Source organism: Oratosquilla oratoria, chromosome 4 (assembly GCF_046742065.1).
Source record: "Oratosquilla oratoria isolate Oo_2021 chromosome 4, ASM4674206v1, whole genome shotgun sequence".
NCBI classification, from domain to species: domain Eukaryota; kingdom Metazoa; phylum Arthropoda; class Malacostraca; order Stomatopoda; family Squillidae; genus Oratosquilla; species Oratosquilla oratoria.
The window spans coordinates 21,946,848-21,966,961 of record NC_134780.1 but is presented as its reverse complement, the minus strand read 5'-3'; the positions used below and the strand labels follow the sequence as shown (position 1 = coordinate 21,966,961).

The following is a 20,114-nucleotide window of genomic DNA, read 5'->3' as shown; positions in this document are numbered from 1 at the left end:
GAGTGTGATAGGGATGGAATGGATGGGAGTGGTTTTTATGCCTTTGTTTTTAGGCTACCTCCCTCATAAGGGGGAAAAAAGCCTTTGGTTTATGTATGTATGTACTTTTAATAGGGATAGAATATTTTATTTATTTATTTGTTTGTTTGTTTGGATGATCACTGGCCTACTGGGGTAGTGGCAGAAGTTGAAGTGATGGTAGTTTGAACTCTGTTGCCGGTGAGTTGGATAAGGGTATGGTTCTTCAAATCCCAGGTTACAAAGTCCTATATTTGGGGCACCATCCTAACCTCCTGATAGGGGAAGTTGAGAACCAAATCAATCATCATCATCACTCAATTTATTTGTTTATTTTATTGATTTATTTGTTTATTTTAGTATTTATTCATTATTATTTTGTTTTATTTATTTTACAGATAAAACAGCAGCAAAATTTAGGCAGGCCATGGCAAGAGTCAACTGGGACCCCAAACTGACCCAATGGCTTCATTCGAATCTCCTTCAGTACCTGAGTCTCTCCTTTCTAGCGGCTTACTTAGACGTCCTTCAGGTGGGCTTTTGCTCTTTTTTTGTTTTCTTTTCTTCTTTTCTTTCTTCTTTGTTCTTGTTCTTTTCTGTGTCTTCTTTGTCTTCTTTGTCTTCTTCCTCTTTTTCTTCTTCTTCCAGTAATTTTTAACAACCTAACAGGATAATCCTACATACATACATATACCAAGGCTTTTTCCCCCTTACAAGGGGAGGTAGCCAAAAAGGAAAAGGCATAAAATCATTCCCACCCATTCCATCCCTGAATACACTCCACACCCCTCCACCCTCCCTCTTATCTTAGCACCTCCTGGATGACGGGTCATCCCTGCACCTTGTCCACTGCCCTGGGTTAGAAGCAGTGTCGTAAGACACAGCACATCCACAGCAAGGCCGCTTCTTTAAATCGGCGACCACCCCTCTCCGTCCCCCCATGCTTAAAAGGAGAAGATGGGGAGAAATCCCTTCAGGCTGCATCAAATTTTGCTCACACATACTACCTCACCCCCCATCCCCCCGCCCATTCCACCTCATGCATCACAACATCCTCTATATACAACCATTCTCCATTCACCCATCCTCTGTCCTCTCCCGTCCTTCCTCAACAGACATTCCCCTCTTCCCCAAAGCCCTCTTCACCCCATCCATCCACCTCATCCTAGGACATCCCCTCATGTTCACTCCCTCCACATCTGCCTTCCATACCTCTTTTACTAGTCTTTCTTCACTCATTCTTTCCATGTGTCCAAACCATCCTAATACTCTTTCATCAACCCTATCTCCCAACTCCCTTTCCACCCCTGTTCTTCTCCTCACCTCCTCATTTCTCACTCTATCTAGCCTAGTAACCCCCATCATACTTCTCACACACCTCATCTCAAACACATTCAAACTCCTTTTCCCTTGCTTTCTTATATTCCATGTTTCTGCCCCATACAGTGCTGTTGGCACAATCACTCCTTCATACAGTCTCGTCTTAGCATCCATTCCCAAATGTCTATTCCTCATTACACACTTCAATCCACCAAGGCATTTACTCGCTTCACTCAATCTACATTCTACCTCCACCTTCACTCCACCTTTTCCTGCCACATTTGCACCCAAGTATCTAAAACTATCCACTTCATCCAGTCTCTCTCCCTTAATACTCACTTCCAGTCTACTGCCACTTTCACCCCTTGTACATCTCATCACCTCACTTTTACCCACATTTATCTTTAGCTTTCTTCTATCACACACTCTCCCAAACTGTCACCAACTTCCTCAGTCCCTCCTCCGATCCTGCCACAAGCTCAGTGTCGTCAGCAAACAACAGATGGCTCACCTCCCACTTTTCTCCATTTTCTTTAACCATCTCCAATCCCTTGCCCACTACCCTTGCATTTACCTCTCGTACTACCCCATCCATGTATAAGTTGAACAGCCAGGGTGACATAACGATCCTTGACGAAGTCCCACCTGTACCTCGAACCACTCACTCTCCCCATTTCTAATCCTGACACAAGCTCTACTACTCTCATAAAAACTCTTGACAGCTCCTAGAAGCTTTCCTCCTATCCCTTATATCTGCATAACCTCCCACAGTGCCTTTCTGTCTACCCTATCGTAAGCCTTTTCAAGATCCATAAAAGCCCAAAAAACATCCTTCCCCTTTCCTATAGCTTGCTCACATATCTGTCTTACCACAAAGATCTGATCTACACAACCTCTACCCGTCCTAAATCCACACTGTTCCTCACCAATTACTCCCTCTGTTCCTCTCCTATTCCTCTCAATCAAGATCCTCCCATAAGCCTTCCCAACTACACTTAACAAGCTAATCCCTCTGAAACTACTACATTCACACTTGTCCCCTTTTCCCTTGTAAAGTGGAACTATACAGGCACTCCTCCAGTCCTCCGTCACTCTACCCTCTCTCCAGCAAACATTAAATAACCTCACCAGCCAGTCCACCATCACTGTTCCTCCTTTTTTTAGACATTCTGCATGACATCCATCCAGACCAGGTGCCTTACCTGCTTTCATCATCTTAACAACTGCCTTCACTTCATCCTTCTTTATTTCTCCTCCATTCTCCTCACTCATCACGGTCATTTTCTTAGCATTTCCCACTGCAACTATCTTTCCCTCCCTATCCTCCTTCACATTTAGCAACTCCCTAAAATACTCTGCCTATCTTCCTCTTACTGCCTTCTCTTCCATTATCATCTCTCTATCTGCACCTTTTACCTTTTCTTCTCTACTTGATTCACCTACTCTTCCTCTCTTAATTTCTTTCCAAAACATCTTTTTATTACTTTCAAAATTTTCTGTCATACTCTTACCCCACTTCACATCTGCTCTCCTCTTTGCCTCCTTTACCTTTTGCTTTACTTCTCTTTTCTTTTCTTTGTACCTCTCATATGACTCCCTCGTCCTATTTTGTAACCAATCTGTGAAAGCTCGCTTCTTCTCTTCTACAACCTTCTTTGTTTCCTCATCCCACCATTCACTACCCTTCCTTCTATTTCCTCCTGTTCTTGTTCCACACACCATCCTTTTACACTTTGTGACTCCCACCTTGAACCATCCCCATTCCTCCTCCACACCTAGCTCTACTCTATCCTTCACTCCCTCCCACTCCTCCTTCAGCTTCTTCTTGTACTCCTCCTTTTCCTTCTCATTTAAAGAGTTCACTCTAAGCACCTCCCTACCTTTTGTCCCTTTCCTCTTTCTCCATTTATCTTCCACTCTCAACTTACCTTCCACCAAAAAATGATCTGATATTCCCCCACCCTCTCCCCTTAGCACATGTACATCCTTAACTCATACTATCATAGTCCTATTTACAATAACATAATCCATCAATGCTCTATCTACCACCCTTCCATCCACCACCCTCTCCCATGTGTACTTATGCTTGACTTTCTTCCAAAACACTGTATTTACTATCATCAACTCTCTTTCTAGACACATTTCCACCATCAACTCTCCACTACGATTCTTTCCTGGAACTCCACATTTCCCAACCACTCCATCAATTGGACCATTTCCTACCCTAGCATTAAGGTCTTCCAGTACTATTACATTGACATTTCTCCCTAAATCCTCTATGCACTCATTTAAATCTATCCAAAAGGCCTCCCTTTCTTCTACACTCTTCTCACTGCCAGGCCCATATGCACTTACAAAAACCCACATCTCCTTTCCCAGTTTCACCTTCATCCACATTATCCTTGAGGAAACCTCCTTCCACTGCACTACATGTTTACCTATCTCTTCACTTACTAGAATAGCCACCCCTTCCCTCCCTCGCCCTCTCTTCACTCCTGATAACCTCCCACTTACACTCCCAAACTTACACTCACCCTTCCCTTTCAGCTTAGTTTCACTCAAAGCCAACACATCCATCTTTCTTCTCACAAACATACTACCTATCTCTTCCCTTTTACTCTCATCTGTACCACATCCACGCACATTAAAACACCCAAACCTTAGGGTGCTGGTCGGAAAACTCCCAGACCCTCTTATGCCTTTACTTTTTCGTTTAGGAATGTCCCCTGTGGGGCTACAAGGAGAAGGATGCCTAGTCCCACTCCCTGTCCCTTTCTTCTCGCCTCTTACGATCCAAGTGGAAATACTGGTGGCAGTATTCTTTTCCCCCACCACAGGGAATTCCCCCACAGCAGAAAATGAATACTCAGAGAAATGGTACAGGACAGCAGCAAGGGGTTGGGGGACAGCATAACGGAGGGACAGTCGTAGTATAAAAGTGTCATCATTTCTCTATGAAGAGTTTTCCTCTATCATAGACAAAATGATGTGTGGCTCTGGTCCGTAGGGGCACCCCATATAGACCCTAAAGTATCAACTGCATGCTACTTTGCCACAATAACAAGCAGCCAATACCCCAGACGGGATAATCCTACATTGCCCAAATCTTGTGCCATACGAAGTTTCTTAACTGTGACCAGATACATTGGGTCTCTGACAAAGATAGGCGAGGCATACTGAGAGTCTTTCCCTCTTTGAAACAGACCCTCAAGTCCAAGATCCCAACGCTTATAGACAAGATGTTGGCCTTGAGCAACACCAACCGAGGAGCCAATGTCGAAGCTCTTAACCTTCTCCTGAAGAGACCTTGGGATCCTGCATTGCCTTCTCTAAACCTTCATAAACCTGTAAGTATCCTTTTTATTTCTCACATAATCCATTGGACATAATGTTGATATTTAGTGATTTTTATTTTTTAGGAAATGGTAGGGAGTTGGAACAGATATTCAAAGTAAACTGTCCTACATATACCAGTGGCCTTTTCCCCTGGATATATGCATTGGAGAAAATGCAGAAAGAGGATGCCCACTTCTCTCGCTGCCTCGCTTAATCGCCTTTTATAACTTAAGTGGGAACATGGTGGCTGCAATCAATGTTGAAAGTTTTTAGCAATAGTTCATTATATATAATACTAAACCAATTGTAGCTGTTGAGTTCGGCATAGGCTGGGGAGTTGTGCCAACATTTTTGGGTTAAGAGAAACATACAGGTGCTTAATTTATGCAAGTTTATGTTATACAGATTTGATAAGATGATTCTCTCACTCTCCCTCCCTTCCTCCCACTCACTAGAAAAAAAAAAAAAAAAAATTATGTGGTGGATACCTTAGTACCCTTCCACATCCCCACCCCCACACACAATTTAATTTACACAATTTTTTTTTTTTTTTTTTTTTTTTTTTTTTTTTTGTTCTCTTTCTCTACACAATGCATCTTGGTCCTTATATATCATATGAATTGATAACTAACTTATTTTTTAGCTATCTCCCTTGTACATACATATACCAGTACATGTATGCACCTATACTAACATAAACCACAGTTGTACATGATATGTTTTCCATCAATTTGCAGAGAAAGTTAGAGGGTTCACCTGTTATTGTTCAAGTGCCAAGCACACCCACTTCTAGCGTACCTCAGACGTGCCGTCGCATCCGCTTCTTCAATACACAGCTGCAGCATATGGCCAGAACTCTCCCTGTCATGGTTTCAGCAAGTAGGTTCATTCTGATATATTGTACAGGTGTTGATATAGTTAGCTTTATTTATTTGATTTATTTATTTATTTATTTATTTTTTATGTGTATATGATATCACTTTTTAACTAACATTTCTATTTGGCAGATGAGGGGAGTGATGCTTCCAGCATCCTAGAGCAAATCGTGTCAGATGTTAGAAATCGCATTGTAGAATGCAAGAATCAGTATCCTTCTCGGCCCATTGTCCTGCTCGGTTGGGGAGTGGGGGCAGTCCTGGCTTGCCACGTATGTAAAGTTCAGTTATATTTGTACTGCAGTACATACATATACCAAAGGCTTTTTCCCCCTTACAAGGGAGGTAGCCAAAAAAAAAAAGGCATAAAAACCATTCCCACCCATTCCATCCCTAAATACACTCCACTCCCCTCTACCCTCCCTTTTATCTTGGCACCTCCTGGATGACGGGTCATCCTTGCATCTTGTCCACTGCCCTGGGTCAGAAACGGTGTCGCAAAACACAGCACATCCACAGCAAGGCCGCTTCATTAAATCGGTGACTCCCCCTCTCCGTCCCCTCATGCAGAAAATGAGAAGACGGGGAGAAATCCCTTCAGGCTGCGTCAAATTTTTCTCACCCCCATCCCCCCACCCATTCCACCTCATGCATCACAACATCATCCATATACAACCATTCTCCATTCACCTCTGTCTTCTGTCCTCTTCCATACTTCCCCAACAGACATTTCCCTCTTCACCAAAGCCCCCTTCACCACATCCATCCATCTCATCCAAGGTCGCCCCCTCATGTTCACTCCCTCCACATCTGCCTTCCATACCTCTTTTACTAGTCTTTCTTCACTCATTCTTTCCATGTGTCCAAATCATCCCAATACTCTTTCATCAACCCTATCTCCCAACTCCCTTACCACCCCTATTCTCCTCCTCACTTCCTCATTTGTCACTCTATCCAGCCTAGTAACCCCCATCATACTTCTTAAACACTTCATCTCAAACACATTCAAACTCCTTCTCTCTTCCTCTCTTATGTTCCATGTTTCTGCCACATACAGTGCTGTTAGCACTCACTCCTTCATACAATCTCCTCTCCATTCCCAAATGTTTATTTCTCATTACACTTTTTAATCCACTAAGGCATTTACTTGCTTCTCTCTATCTACATTCTGCCTCCACCCCCACTCCACCCTTTCCTGCCATATTCGCACCCAAGTATCTAAAACTATCCACTTCATCCAGTCTCTCTCCCTTAATACTCACTTCCAGTCTACTGCCACTTTCACCCCTTGTACATCTCATCACCTTACTTTAGCCCACATTTACCCTCAGCTTCCTTCTTTCACACACCTCAAACTCTGTCACTAATTTCCTCAATCCCTCCTCTGATCCTGTCACAAGCACAGTGTTGTCAGCAAACAACAACTGGCTTATTTCCCACTTTTCTCCATTTTCTTTAACCATCTCCAATCCCTGACCCACCACCCTTGCATTTCCCTCTTGCACCACCCCAGCCATGTATAAGTTGAAAAGCCAGGGTGACATAACACATCCCTGACGAAGTCCCACCTTTACCTCGAACCACTCACTCTCCATATCTAATCCTGACACATGCTCTACTACATATACATATACCAAAGGCTTTTTCCCCCTATACGGGGGGTAGCAATAAAGGAAAAGGCATAGAAACCATTCCCACCCATTCCATTCCCTACATATTCCACTACCCTCCATCCTCCTCCCTCCCTCTTATCTTGGCACCTCCTGGATGACGGGTCATCCCTGCATCCTGTCCACTGCCCTGGGTCAGAAGCAGTGTCGCAAGACACCGTATATCCAAAGCAAGGCCGCTTCATAAATTCGGCGACCCCCCTCTCCGTCCCCACATGCAGAAAAGGAGAAGACAGGAAAAAATCCCTTCTGACTGCGTCAAATTTTTTCTCAGACACACTTCCTCAACCCCCATCCCCCACCCACTCCCCCTCATGCATCACAGCATCATCCATACACAACCCTTCTCCATTCACCCCTATCTTCTCTCCTCTCCTATCCTTCCTCAACAGAGATTCCTCTCTTTTGTAATGCCCCTTTCACCCTATCCATCCATCTCATCCTAGGATGCCCCCTCATATTCACTCCTTCCACTTCTGCCTTCCACACCTCCTTTACTAATCTTTCTTCATTCATTCTTTCTATGTGTCCAAACCATCCTAATACTCTTTCATTAGCCCTATCTCCCAACTCCCTTTCCACCCCTGTTCTCCTCCTCACCTCCTCATTTCTCACTCTATCTAGCCTAGTAACCCCTATCATACTTCTCAGACATTTCATCTCAAACACATTCAAACTCTTCCTCTCTTATGTTCCATGTTTCTGCCTAATAGAGTGCTGTTGGCACAATCACTCCTTCATAAAACCTCTTAGCATCCATTCCCAGATGTCTATTTCTCATTACACTTTTTAATCCACCAAGGCATTTACTTGCTTCTCTCAATCTACATTCTACCTCCACCCCCACTCCTCCCTTTCCTGCCACATTTGCACCCAAGTATCTAAAACTATCCACTTCCTCCAGTCTCTCACCCTTAATGCTCACTTCCAGCCTACTATCACTCTCTCCCCTTGTACATCTCATCACCTTACTTTTGTCCAAATTTATCTTCAGCTTCCTTCTTTCACACACCTTCTCAAACTCTGTCACAAACTTCCTCAATCCCTCCTCTGATCGTGCTATAAGCGCAGTGTCATCAGCAAACAACAACTGGCTTATTTCCCACTTTTCTCCATTTTCTTTAACCATCTCCAATCCCTGACCCACCACCCTTGCATTCACCTCTCGCACCACCCCATCCATGTATAGATTGAACAGCCAGGGTGACATAACACATCCCTGATGAAGTCCCACCTTTATCTCAAACCATTCACTCTCTCCATTTCTAATCCTAACACAAGCTCTACTACTGTCGTAAAAACTCTTGACTGCTCTTAACATCTTTCCTCCTAACCCATATATCTGCAGTACCTCCCACAGTGCCTTCCTATCTACCCTGTCATGAGCCTTTTCCAGATCCATAAAAGCAAAAAAAACATCCTTGCCTTTTCCCATAGCTTTCTCACATATCTGTCTTACCACAAAAATCTGATCTACACAACCGTAGAACCTGTCCTAAAACCACACTATTTCCTCACCAATTACTCCCTCTGTTCCTCTCCTAATCCTCACAGTCAAGACCCTCCCAGAAGCCTTCCCAACTACACTCAACATGCTGATCCCTCTAAAACTACTACACTCGCACTTGTCCCCCTTTCCCTTGTAAAGCAGAACTATACAGGCACTCGTCCAGTCCTCTGGCACTCTACCCTCTCTACATGCTGTACTCTTCTTATCAAAACTCTTGACAGCTCCTAGAAGCTTTCTTCTTATCCCGTATATCTGCAAAACCTCCCACAGTGCCTTCCTGTCTACCCTATCATAAGCCTTTTCCAGATCCACAAAAGCCCAAAAAACATCCTTACCTTTTCCTATAGCTTTCTTACAAGAATGACAACAACTCAAAAATCTCTTTATCATAAATGTTGTTCAGAGTTCATTAAAGACCTCCAAAACACTGTGTTTTCATGTCCAAATCTAGAGCTGTCACATTACCTCAGTCTCTTAATCCACCACTTGCCAACTGCCACTTGTGCGGATGTTTGGGCCCAGAGATAAACCCACTTCGGGAATTGGGCCCTCCAGGACATAAAGCACCACCAATTCACAAAGTGAGTTTATATCCTGCCCCCAAACATCTGCACAAGTGGTGGTTGGCGAGTGAACTAGGTGTACTAAGATATCTATCCAGACCAGTACAGTACAAGGTACAAGTGTTTGATAGTACAAACCAAGGTATGTACAGCCTCTTGGAATGGAATCTGTACATAAGTCAAAGAGTTATTGTATTGTAAGAGAAATATTTCTCAAAAATAGTGACTATTGTGTTTTGTAGTTTATTGTCTCATACACTGGACCTTCCATTTAATCTACCTCCAGTGAGGGAATTGATGAAAACCTCAGGGCCAAAAAATGTGAAAAGTTCCATAGATTTTCTTACTGTTGTGTATTGTCTACCTAGCTTACATTTTGGGTTTTGGTTTTGCAGGTGTCAATGCTGGAGACTGTTACTGCAAACATCTGCCTGGGCTTTCCTGTAATGGGTGTGACTGGAAAGCGGGGAGAGGCTGATGATCCTCTTTTGGATTGTAAAACTCCAACACTTTTCATAATTGGAGAGAATTCCTCTGTTGCCAGGTAAGTTACTATATATTGTGGTGTTCTCATCCACTTTTCCCACTTGACACAAGCATGGTCAATTGGATTAAAAAAAAAAGCATCATATTACACATACATCTTCAACATTCTTCTGAAATAACAGTAGAACACAACTATACAGAAACACATGCACACACACACACCTAAATCCATAAGCAAGCACTCCAAGACAGAACCCACTTAAAAAAAAAAAGATCCCACTAAGAAATCACCCCCTGACAAGTAAGAATCATCTTAGCACCTTAGGGATGGAGTATCATTCCTATTCCGGCACCAGAACATTTGGGTCAAAGGCAGTGCAGCAAGACACAGTGCCTCCACAGGAGGGCCCATCAGTTTGAGCTGATTTACCCCCAACTGCTTCATTATATGACAACTCATAAACCCAGATAAACACTCACACATAGACACACACATCCCCTTGTTCACTTGAACATTTTACAGAGCAGACAAAAATCATTCCTTTGAGTCACAACATCTCTTCATCACATTTCTCAAAAATGAAGAAATGAGACACAGTAAGCTTATGATAAGCACCCATGTATGAGTAGAATCATTGCATAAGGAAGTGTGCTTCTTGCATATATTTTTTTCAAATAACCCCAGGAATCTGAACAGGTTCATATTTTTTGGGTTGATTTGTATAATTATTGCCACCCACCAGCATTGATGATATAGAAGATCTTCGTATCAAACTGCGAGTGGAGACGGGGCTCATTGTTGTTGGAGGAGCTGACAACCATCTTCGTTTGTTGAAGGAGAAAAGGTACAGGGAAGGCGTCACGCAATCCATGGTCGACCGGTGCCTACTGGTAGGTCCTGTTAGCTTTTTGTGAGTTTATCTTCTTCATTAACGGGGCTTGAAACCAACAGTGGGTGTCTGCATATGGTGGCCATGTGAGATGGTCCTGCAAGGCAGGTGTCAGAGAGAATCGTCTCCCTGTCACTTGTCTTCAAAATCCATAGACACCCTGATGTCTGTCTGGAGGTGCAGCCTTGAGGATCTGACATTTGGTCCCTGGACTGGGCCCATGATCTCTTTCCAACAACTTTGAATGTATTTCCTCCACCTTTTCACATAAGGAGAGCTGACAACTGCTCCTGTTCGAGTACGACTCGAAGATGATACCACCAAAACAGTCCCACATAGGTACAACACAACAACATTCAAATGTTTCTTCCCAGAGAGACTTGTGGGAGGATCTGGGTTATGTCACTGGCTATAGCTCGTTTAACTTCCTAATACATCCCACTCTTAAAGTTTTCACCATGGAGAACAATATAAGCAAGTTAAGGAGGTAATAAAATTCATAAGTCCTTCATAGTTTATCTATCTATATCCTAGGGCCCCCTTATAAGGAAGGTGGCCAGCCAAGGCAACCCATGATTGATATGTTGAACAGCCATAGTGATATAATGCATCATAGTTTTGGGCTCGTGTGTACCATTTAATCCCTTCTTTGTATATTTACATGTATGCCTTCCCCTACTCATAAGGACTCTTCACTACCTCCCAACAACTTTTCCTTCACTCCGTGTCTTTGAAGTTCTCCATGTATGTACCAAAACTTTTTTTCTCTCTCTATGAAGGATTTGCCAAAGATACTATCATTGGTGGGTTCATATAATCCCAAAACCATAAAAGAGGGAGAATGAGGATTGGATCTCTGGATCTATTTATTTGTTTTATTCATTTATTTAATCTTGTTTATGTATTTATTCATTTATTTATTCTCTTTTTTTTTTTCTTTTTTTAGGATGAAATTGGAGATTTCCTTTCCCACCTACTTAGCCAACCCATGGTCAGTACCACCCAGGTCTTCACTCCTGTGTCTTCATCCACAACATCTTCATTCCTCTCCTCGTCAGTCACGTCTGCTGTTAGTTCCCTCAGCAATTCCCTTTCCAGTTCATCCCTTTCCTTCACCAATCCCCTGCCACCCAAGTCGCAGCGGAAGGAGGGTGCTCAGAGTCGGAAGCGGAAGATATCGAGCGGGAGTTCGGCAGAGGGAGGTGCTCCCTCCTCTCCTGGCAAGCTCTCTCGTCCAGGTAATCAAGCCTCAGCCGGGACAAAGAAGATTTCTTTGTGTGGGAGATAATGCTATATACATTAGATTTAAGGAGATTGCAGACATTTGCTCTTCATGAAATTAATGGACTTTTGTCAGGGACTCCAGTAAATCTCACCACTAGCCACAAGGTTCCCACAGGTGTTTCAACATTGCCTCCCACTAGTTCATCATCTTGGGTGGGAACAGACTTGTACTCAAGCCACTCGCCCTCGTCCACCACTCTTACAGACCCGCCTTCGGCTGCTGCACCTTTGGGTATGGGTTTTGAGGACTTAAACATTAGTATTTTTGAACTTCTGCATGAATTTTTATGCATGTGTTATTGTTTGCACTGTTTATTAAATAATGTTTCATTTCTATTTCTATGTGTGTGTAGGAGGAACTTCCCAAACATCCATAGCCCCCAAACGAAAGTACACACGACGGACGGACAGTTCCCGCCGTAATCAAAAGCTGAAGGTTCTCAAGAACCTAGATTCTCTGAAGATGGCCATGACTATGAAGGGGTCTGTAGGGCCAGCAACAACAGGTGGTGGTACTTCAGTGGTGTCTGGAGGACTAGGTGGGGCTCTGGCGGCCAAGGGGGACCCTAAGGTGAGTTAACAGGTGACCCATGAGACAAAAGGAAGTAGAGATTTATTTTGATCACTCCTGTCATTGTTGCGTGTGTGTTTTCACATGGTCACAATCCTCATGAGGGTGAAGGGCCTTTTGGTATATGTATGTACATGCTATTACTCTGAAACATTTATCTATTTGTCTTCTTTGCTTTGCTTTGCTGCATCATAGTGGATTGTAGTAAAATTCTCATTAAACCCTGCAACAGGGTGGCATACTGTTTTGGTTTAACAGTTTCATCCTGCTAAGAAGCAGACCCTGGATTTGAAGATAATTTTGATAAAAATAAAAAAGCTCCTGAAGTTTTCAGTTTATGCACTCCTCTGCTGAATGAAATTGGCTAGCATGAGCCAGAAAAAACCTATAAAGTGTGTCATCATGTTGAAGGGATGTAGAGTTTTGAGGTTTTGAAGGTCCTTTATGTGTGATGTTCTTTGTGAATTTGAGTCTGTAGGAATTTGATGAAATGTGAGCAATGCATGTATCTATTTGTAGTCTTGTGTTCACTGGTATTCCTTTGCCTCCTCTTCTTTTTCATTTTGTTCTTACTTTAGAGAGTTTGTTCTGACCATTATATTTACAAAAAAGGATAGACCCAAGAGTGACCAACGATAGGTACTAGAGGTGGGCATCAGAGAGAATTGGCTCCGTGCTACCCATCTCCAAAACCTATCAACACCAACACCTCAATCTGGACTCTATATCCTCTACCCTTGCTAATAAGGAGTACTGACAACTGGCAACTGCATCCCTCCTTCTTCCCTTTCCACAGCCTGGTGACACATAAAGAGTCACATACAATACAGATAGCAGTTCAAAGTTTCATCATAGAGAGGTCTGTGCAAAAGCCCGAGGACAATTGCCAGCCACTGGATGCTTACTGAGGAATGCCATGGCTGGAACAGTCTTTTCCCACAAATCCCCTAGAGTGTATATTGTGTTGTTGGTGTGTGTGATTGTATACAATGCAGTCTTTCATAATATGGTATGGGGTGAAGTATTGCATCCTGGACAGTTATCTGCGATGCAATCATCCAGACTCTTCTGGTAGCTTAGGATGCTGCACCGCAGTCTGGCCAGGTGGACTCTGTCCTTTTGGGAGAGACAGGATTCACAGGGATTATCAAGAGGTCTGGGATGTTGCAATGTTTTGCCTTTCGGTTTGTTGATGTAGCAGTGAATGGTATGATTATGGATATGCTTCTGGAGGCTGGTGTGTGGTGGTTGAGGAGGAATAGAAGAGAATATTGTGTGTGATATAAGTACCTGGGTGTTGCTTTGATGTTTCTTGGCATGTGTGGTAGTATGTAGTGTAGTGGGTGTGCTGTGTTTGTGGAGGCTGCAGCAAGTCTTTGTGTGCCTGTCATGTCAAGGTGATCCTTGACTTCGAGGACTTTCATTTCATGATTTAAATGGTCTGAAGGTGTTGTATTTGTGCAGCCTGTAATTGTCTATAGGGTTTTGTTTTGTATGGTCTGAATGGTGTTGTGGTGTGTATTATATTAGGGGCCCATGCTGGACTCACATAATTTATCACTAAGTGTATGTGTTGTTTGTATACTGTAGTGGTACAGTGGTTTCTTTGTTTTGTCCAAATGGTGTTCCTGCAATTGATTTAAATGCATTAAGTCTAGGTGTGCATTTTTGTCCTTATGTTTGTGATGTGTTGTTTGAGTGACAGATGTATCATATGTTATGCCAAGAATCTAGGGTGTATGTGTATGTTATGAGAGGGTTGTTGATAAAGAGGCATGATATATATTTGTGGTCCGCTGTCTAATTGGTGAAAAGTGTGGCTGTAGATTCGGTTGGGGCTATTTTGAGTCTGTAGTGAACCAGGTGTTATGTTCTGAGGGATAGATCTGGGGTTGTTGTGTTTAAATGTGTTGCATTGCATGATGAGGCTTTGGATTTCTGGTGTAAAGTTTGGGTTGTGTGAATTTGTTGCCTCTGGGGATGTATTTCTTGTCTGCATCTTGTATGGTTGCATTGGAGGTGTTCACAACAGTGTCTATGTCTGTGATTGGTGTACTGTTCAGTATCCCAAGTTTTTTTTCTTCCTCTCAATGGAAGCTTCCCATTTTGCTCTTGTAATTGGAGTATGTGTGTCTGTGGCCAACTTGGGTATTGGGGGTAATGATGATTGGAAGGTGGTCAAATCCAAGGGCTCCGACTACTTTCCAAGAAATTGTTGGGGTTAAACAGGGGAAACAGAAGGTAAAGTCAGGAGAGGAGTGGGTATAGAGGGCTTGATGGGGGAAATGTGTGTGATTATGGGTGTTGTTCATGATGGTCAGTGAGTCAGGTTGTGTCTGCAGATCAAACCCTCTGTCTGTGTTGGTATTGTTCACATACCAGGCCAATATGTCATCAATCCCTGGGCAATTGGTGTAGAGCATTGCAAGTTGGGCACGGGGATGGAGGGGAATTGGATCAAGTCTTGCAGATAGAAAGCTAGTCCATAGCTAGGGCATAATGCATTAAATTCACTGGCCCTCTCTGTAAGTTCGTGACATTGAACCAAATGATTTTTATTATTATCGGGATGCTTAATGGTTGAGTAGTTAGAGCATCATTCCTTGCAATGGAGGTCAGAGTGGAGGCAGACTGTATCTATGACAGCAAGCAGGTTTGTAGTATGGGCATGCCATCAAATTCCCTGCATCAAAACATCTCCTGTAAGGAGACACAATCCTAGTTTTCTCTGATAGGGAGAATTCATGATGTGAAACTGAATCATTGTTATTATTCAAGTTAAATTTCAGTTTAAATTTGGTTGTGGTTTGAGGTAAAGGTGGGGCTGCATCAGGGATGTGTGAAGTCACCATGGCTGTTTAATGTCTACATGGATGGGGTGGTGTGGAAGGCAAATGTAAGGGTAATGGGCAGGGGACTGGTGATGGTTAAAGAAAATGGAGGTAAGTGGGAAGTGAGCCAGTTGTTGTTTGCTGGCAACACTGTGCTTGTAGCAAGGTCAGGGGAGGAATTAAGGGAGTTAGTGACAGAGTTTGGGAGGGTATGCAATAGGAGAAAGTTGAAGGTAAGTTGAAGGTGGGTAAAAGTAAGGTGATGAGATGTACAAGGGTGGAGGATGGTAGTGAGTTGGAAGTAAGTCTTAAAGGAGAGAGGCTGGAGGAAGTAAATAGCTTTCGGTATTTGGGGTCACATGTGGCAGGAAAGGGAGTAGTGATGGTAGAAGTAAAATGTATACTGAGAGAAGCAAGTAAATACCTTGGGGTATTAAAAAGTGTCTTAGGAAATGGGTATTTGGGAATTGGTGCAAAGAAGAGACTGTATGAAGGCGTGGTTGTGCTGCTGGCACAGTGTGGGGACAGAAACATGGAGATAGTGGTGAGGGGAGAATGGCTGTGTATAGATGATACTGTGATGCAAGGAAGGGAGGGGATTGGGGTTAGGGAGTGGTTATGTGTGAATGATATTTTGACGCAGCCCAAAGGGATTTTTCTACTTCTTTTCTATTTTTCACATCAAGGGATGGAGAGGAGGGGGTTGCCAATTAAGTGAAGTGGCCTTGCTGTGGATATGCTGTGTCTTGCTGCATTGCTTCAGACCCAGGGCAGTGGGTGGGATACAAGTGATGACCTGTTGTCCATGAGGAGCTAAGATGATAGGGAGGAAAGGGTGGTGGATGGGAGTGAAATGGGTGGGAGTGGGTACTTGCCTTTTGACTTGGCTACCTCCCTTATAAGGTGGAAAAAGCATTTGGTGTATAGATAGATAAATTTCAATCTAGGAACAGTCATTATTTTGTAGGAGAATTGTTGGAAAATATTTTGTTTTACTTAACCTTGCTATGATTGAACTCTTTCCATGCCTGATTGTTTAGTATATTTAGGAAAAATCAATCGGTCTTGTCCCAAGTATCTTGCAGGATATCCATGGCTCCCAAGTAATCAGCAATGGACACTGGGCGGACCCTTGGGTCACTTGAGGAAAAAATATTGTGTTGTTGTCAAGGGATTGTTAGTGTGCGGCATTGTAGAATGAAACATTCTGTGTCTGCTCAAGAAAATAGTAGGATATTTTGTAGAAAACAGGAAAACAGTTGGGTATTCATTATAACACGAGAAAATATTTTCTAAGGTTAGTTGACATGAATGGTAGGGAAACTGACGTGGCCTGAAATTATTTCTTCTTGTCTCATCTGTTGATTCTTGAGTGGATGGGGGAAGGATAACCATGTAATTGAAGCTGTGGAGGTAAACCAGCTTTGGCTGTCAGGCCCTGGTATGGAGGAACTGTGCCTTGCTGCATTGCCTCTCAACCAGGCAGTGGGTGGGGGACAGGGATGATCTTTCATCCACAAGGAACTAAAATCTCTTTATCTATATATTAAGGGCTTCTTCCCCCTTATAAGGGAGGTAGCCAAGTCAAAAGGCACATACCCACTCCCACCATTCCACTCCTATCCACCACCCTTTCCCCTCTCTCATCTTAGCTCCTTGTGGATGAAGGGGGTCATCCTTGTCTCCTGCCCACTGCCCTGGGTCAGAGGCAATGCAGCAAGACACAGTACATCCACAGCAAGGCTACCTCACTTAATCGGTGATCCCCCCTGCCCTGTCCTCTTTTGCAGAAAATAGAGAATACAGGGGAGAAATTCCTTCAGGCTGAATCAAAATAAGAGAAAAAGATATAGCAAATGAATTTTGGATGGGTGAAGGATAGGTGTATGCTTTGGTTCAGGAGTAAGCCCCTTTGGTATATGTATGTATGTAATTTATGAGAATATCCATTATCACAGCATCTGTGTCATAGGTCCATTTTCCTGTAAACCTTTGATGTTTTGGAATACATAAAGAAAAATGTCTCATTGACTCAAAACTATTTTTGTACCTGGGTCTGCCCCAACTGAATGTTTCTCAGTCAAGACAAAAAAAATAAATGTGTCCTCATAGGAAACAGTTGTCTTATGTCAAAGGTCAGAGAAGATGGGTTAGCATAATGTTCTACATTTATTTATTTATTCTTTATTATTATTATTTATTTATTATTATTATTTTTAAATAGAAATAATAAGATTTTTTTCTTTGTACACCTTTTTCTCAATGAAGCTTTATATCTGGTTTCTACAATTCTTCTTTTTTTTTCTGTTACTGCCTAAAGTGTGTCGGTTAATGTGCTCAATTTTAGTTCATGGTTTTTTTTTGTGTGTATGTGTGATTGAAATCTATATATTTTTTTTATTAGTTTTCTTTATATTTTGCTGAAGATAGCACTTTCATTATTTTGAAGAAGTTTCTTGAATTGCATAAAGCATGTCGAGGTTTAATATCCTTGGACAGTCAAGATTTCATGAGTTTGCCATTACTTTATTATTTTGTTTGTAAGCCGTAGTTGTGCATGCACCCACTCCCTCTGCTTGCAGCGTGGGGACCAAGCAGCTTTGCCAGGACCTGCATCGTCTACAAAGGACACCACGCCTTCACATTTGGTTACCACTTTATCTTCGGCACTTGTTCCTTCCATTCCGTCACTCCAAAATGCAGGATTTCCTCAAGCCACTACCAATGACCCAAAGGCTATGACTTGTGTAGTGTTGGGCAAAGTCGGGTCCCTCACTCGCCTACGTAGCCCCCAAGCCTCCATGGTCACTGCCACATCGGCCCTATGCATAGGCACGTCCACTGTCACTTCATCCATAGCTTCAACTGAGTCCCAAAGATCTTCAATCAACAAGGAATCAACTACCATCACCATTTCTTCTTCTACCTTCCCTCCCTCTTCCTCTTCCTCCTCCTCTACTACCTCCTCTTCCTCCAGCGCACCTCGAGGTTTGTCTCTGCTTGGTCAGCTCACGAGCCAAGAACACTCCATTGCAATCCAGCGATTTCCGCTCGGGAAGCACTCACACATTCCAGTACAAGAAGCAAGGGTGCGAGTTAAACGAGGCAGCGTTCATGCCATGACCAGTGATCATAGAGGAAGTGTAGTCTTGATTAGTGGTGGATCTAGTGGCAATAGGGTGGTGGTAGGAGAGAATTCTTTTGGGGAAGAAGCCAAGGAAGATGACAGTGGTAGTGTCAGTGGCTCCAAGGATAAGGCTGGTGAAGCTAGCAGCATTTGTTATGAGACTTTTGGGAAGAATTTGATCGAAGATAGTGAAAAAGGGAGGAGTGCAGTTAGTGAATTAGCAAGTATTGAAAGTAGTCATAGTAGTAGTGTGAATAGAGAAGATTGTGATGGAATTAAGAGCAAGAAAAGTAGTGACTCCATAAGGGAAGATGTTGCACAAATTGATGATGAAAACGAAGAAGTTGATGTTATGAATTGGAGTGATTCAGCAGGCGAAAGCAATAGTGCAGGAAGCTGGACCCAGGGAGATTCATGTGAAGGCATTGTGGGAGAGGGTGCTCACAGGACACTGTCTGATAGTGTAAATAGTTCAAATGAGATTGAAGGTAGTGATAGTAGACATGGTGAAGTCTGTCCCACAGGAGATAGCGAGAAGAGAGATTAGAGATAGCAAGAAGAGAATTTAGCAATCATTTGGATAAATTAGAATTTATAGCATTGATGGCAGTGACAGTAACATAATTACATTAGGAAATGTCACAGATTTTTCTGAGCTCAATAACCTCGGTTACTGGAATACACCCAAAGCTTTTTCAGAATTTTTTGAAGCTGGAATGAAAGCAATGGGAAAAAGATTTTCCAACTTAGGAAAACAAAGACTTTATCACAAAGTTTAGTATTGCTATAACACGTCAAAAGGTTTACAAAAAATTAAAGTGGCCAAAAACGTTTGCATTGAAAAGTGAAGAATCCACAGTAGAGTTGATCATTTTTTATGTGAGTGCTTCCAGTGTGCTGGGGAGTTCATCATAACCTACAGGATTGAATCATCTTTGAAGATAATTGTCAAATGAGAGTTCATCTTAACATTAATGGGATGACCTTACTTGGATCTCACAGCGATCAGCCCACAAGGGTCGTCCTCGGCCAGTCCCGGCGATGCGTGCCCTATCCTGCGCCAGAGACTCTGCGTAAGTGACCTTGGGAGTGCGAGGATGCATGCATGGACCAGTGCATGCTGAGGAGAGAGGCTTGAGTGGGGCCTGATATGAAGGAGAATGAGAGGTCTTAGGGTGGGGAAGGTGGAAAGAGTGATTGCTCCTAGGTAGTCCAAGTTTGATGACAATAAACGTGCATGAAAAGTGATAGTCAAGTTGAGTGAAGTGCTGGGATCTTAGGGATGATGGTTATGGTGGACAGGGGAGCATGTAGTACAGGTGGGATCCCAAACTAACCCTACTAAAACTGGTGGGAATGTAGGAGCGCTTTTTATAGATGTGCTCAACTTCTTATGAAATTGCTAAGATGCTTTTGTCAGATAACCTTTCAAAACTGATGTCAAATAGATGGTCACTATACTCACCCTTTGGGTTTATAGGTTGACAGAACATTATTTCTTTAACCTCAACTAATTATTGTGTGATGTACATATATGATTAGAGTTAGTTTGAATGTAAAAAGGGTGAAAGAAACTTATGAATGTATGTTTTTCATTTGCCAAAGTCCTCTAGTCACAAAAAGACCATAAAGC

General features: G+C 42.8%; 1 protein-coding gene across 6 annotated transcripts in view; it reads left to right on the top strand.

The window, feature by feature from the left end:
• The window catches only part of Rcd1 (Reduction in Cnn dots 1), a 62,385-nt gene that overhangs the window by 24,073 nt on the left and 18,198 nt on the right, over positions 1 to 20,114 (top strand). For 2 of the 6 annotated variants that reach the window (XM_076183601.1, XM_076183598.1), the window contains exons 7-17: positions 417 to 550; positions 4,542 to 4,685; positions 5,412 to 5,553; positions 5,682 to 5,821; positions 9,688 to 9,836; positions 10,522 to 10,669; positions 11,615 to 11,906; positions 12,026 to 12,184; positions 12,306 to 12,523; positions 17,937 to 18,342; positions 19,484 to 19,554. In XM_076183601.1, coding sequence (XP_076039716.1) covers positions 417 to 550; positions 4,542 to 4,685; positions 5,412 to 5,553; positions 5,682 to 5,821; positions 9,688 to 9,836; positions 10,522 to 10,669; positions 11,615 to 11,906; positions 12,026 to 12,184; positions 12,306 to 12,523; positions 17,937 to 18,342; positions 19,484 to 19,554 — 2,003 coding nt within the window. The remainder of the gene's footprint in view (positions 1 to 416; positions 551 to 4,541; positions 4,686 to 5,411; positions 5,554 to 5,681; positions 5,822 to 9,687; positions 9,837 to 10,521; positions 10,670 to 11,614; positions 11,907 to 12,025; positions 12,185 to 12,305; positions 12,524 to 17,936; positions 18,343 to 19,483; positions 19,555 to 20,114) is intronic. The other 4 variants (XM_076183604.1, XM_076183603.1, XM_076183599.1 and 1 more) reach the window with 3 other exon arrangements.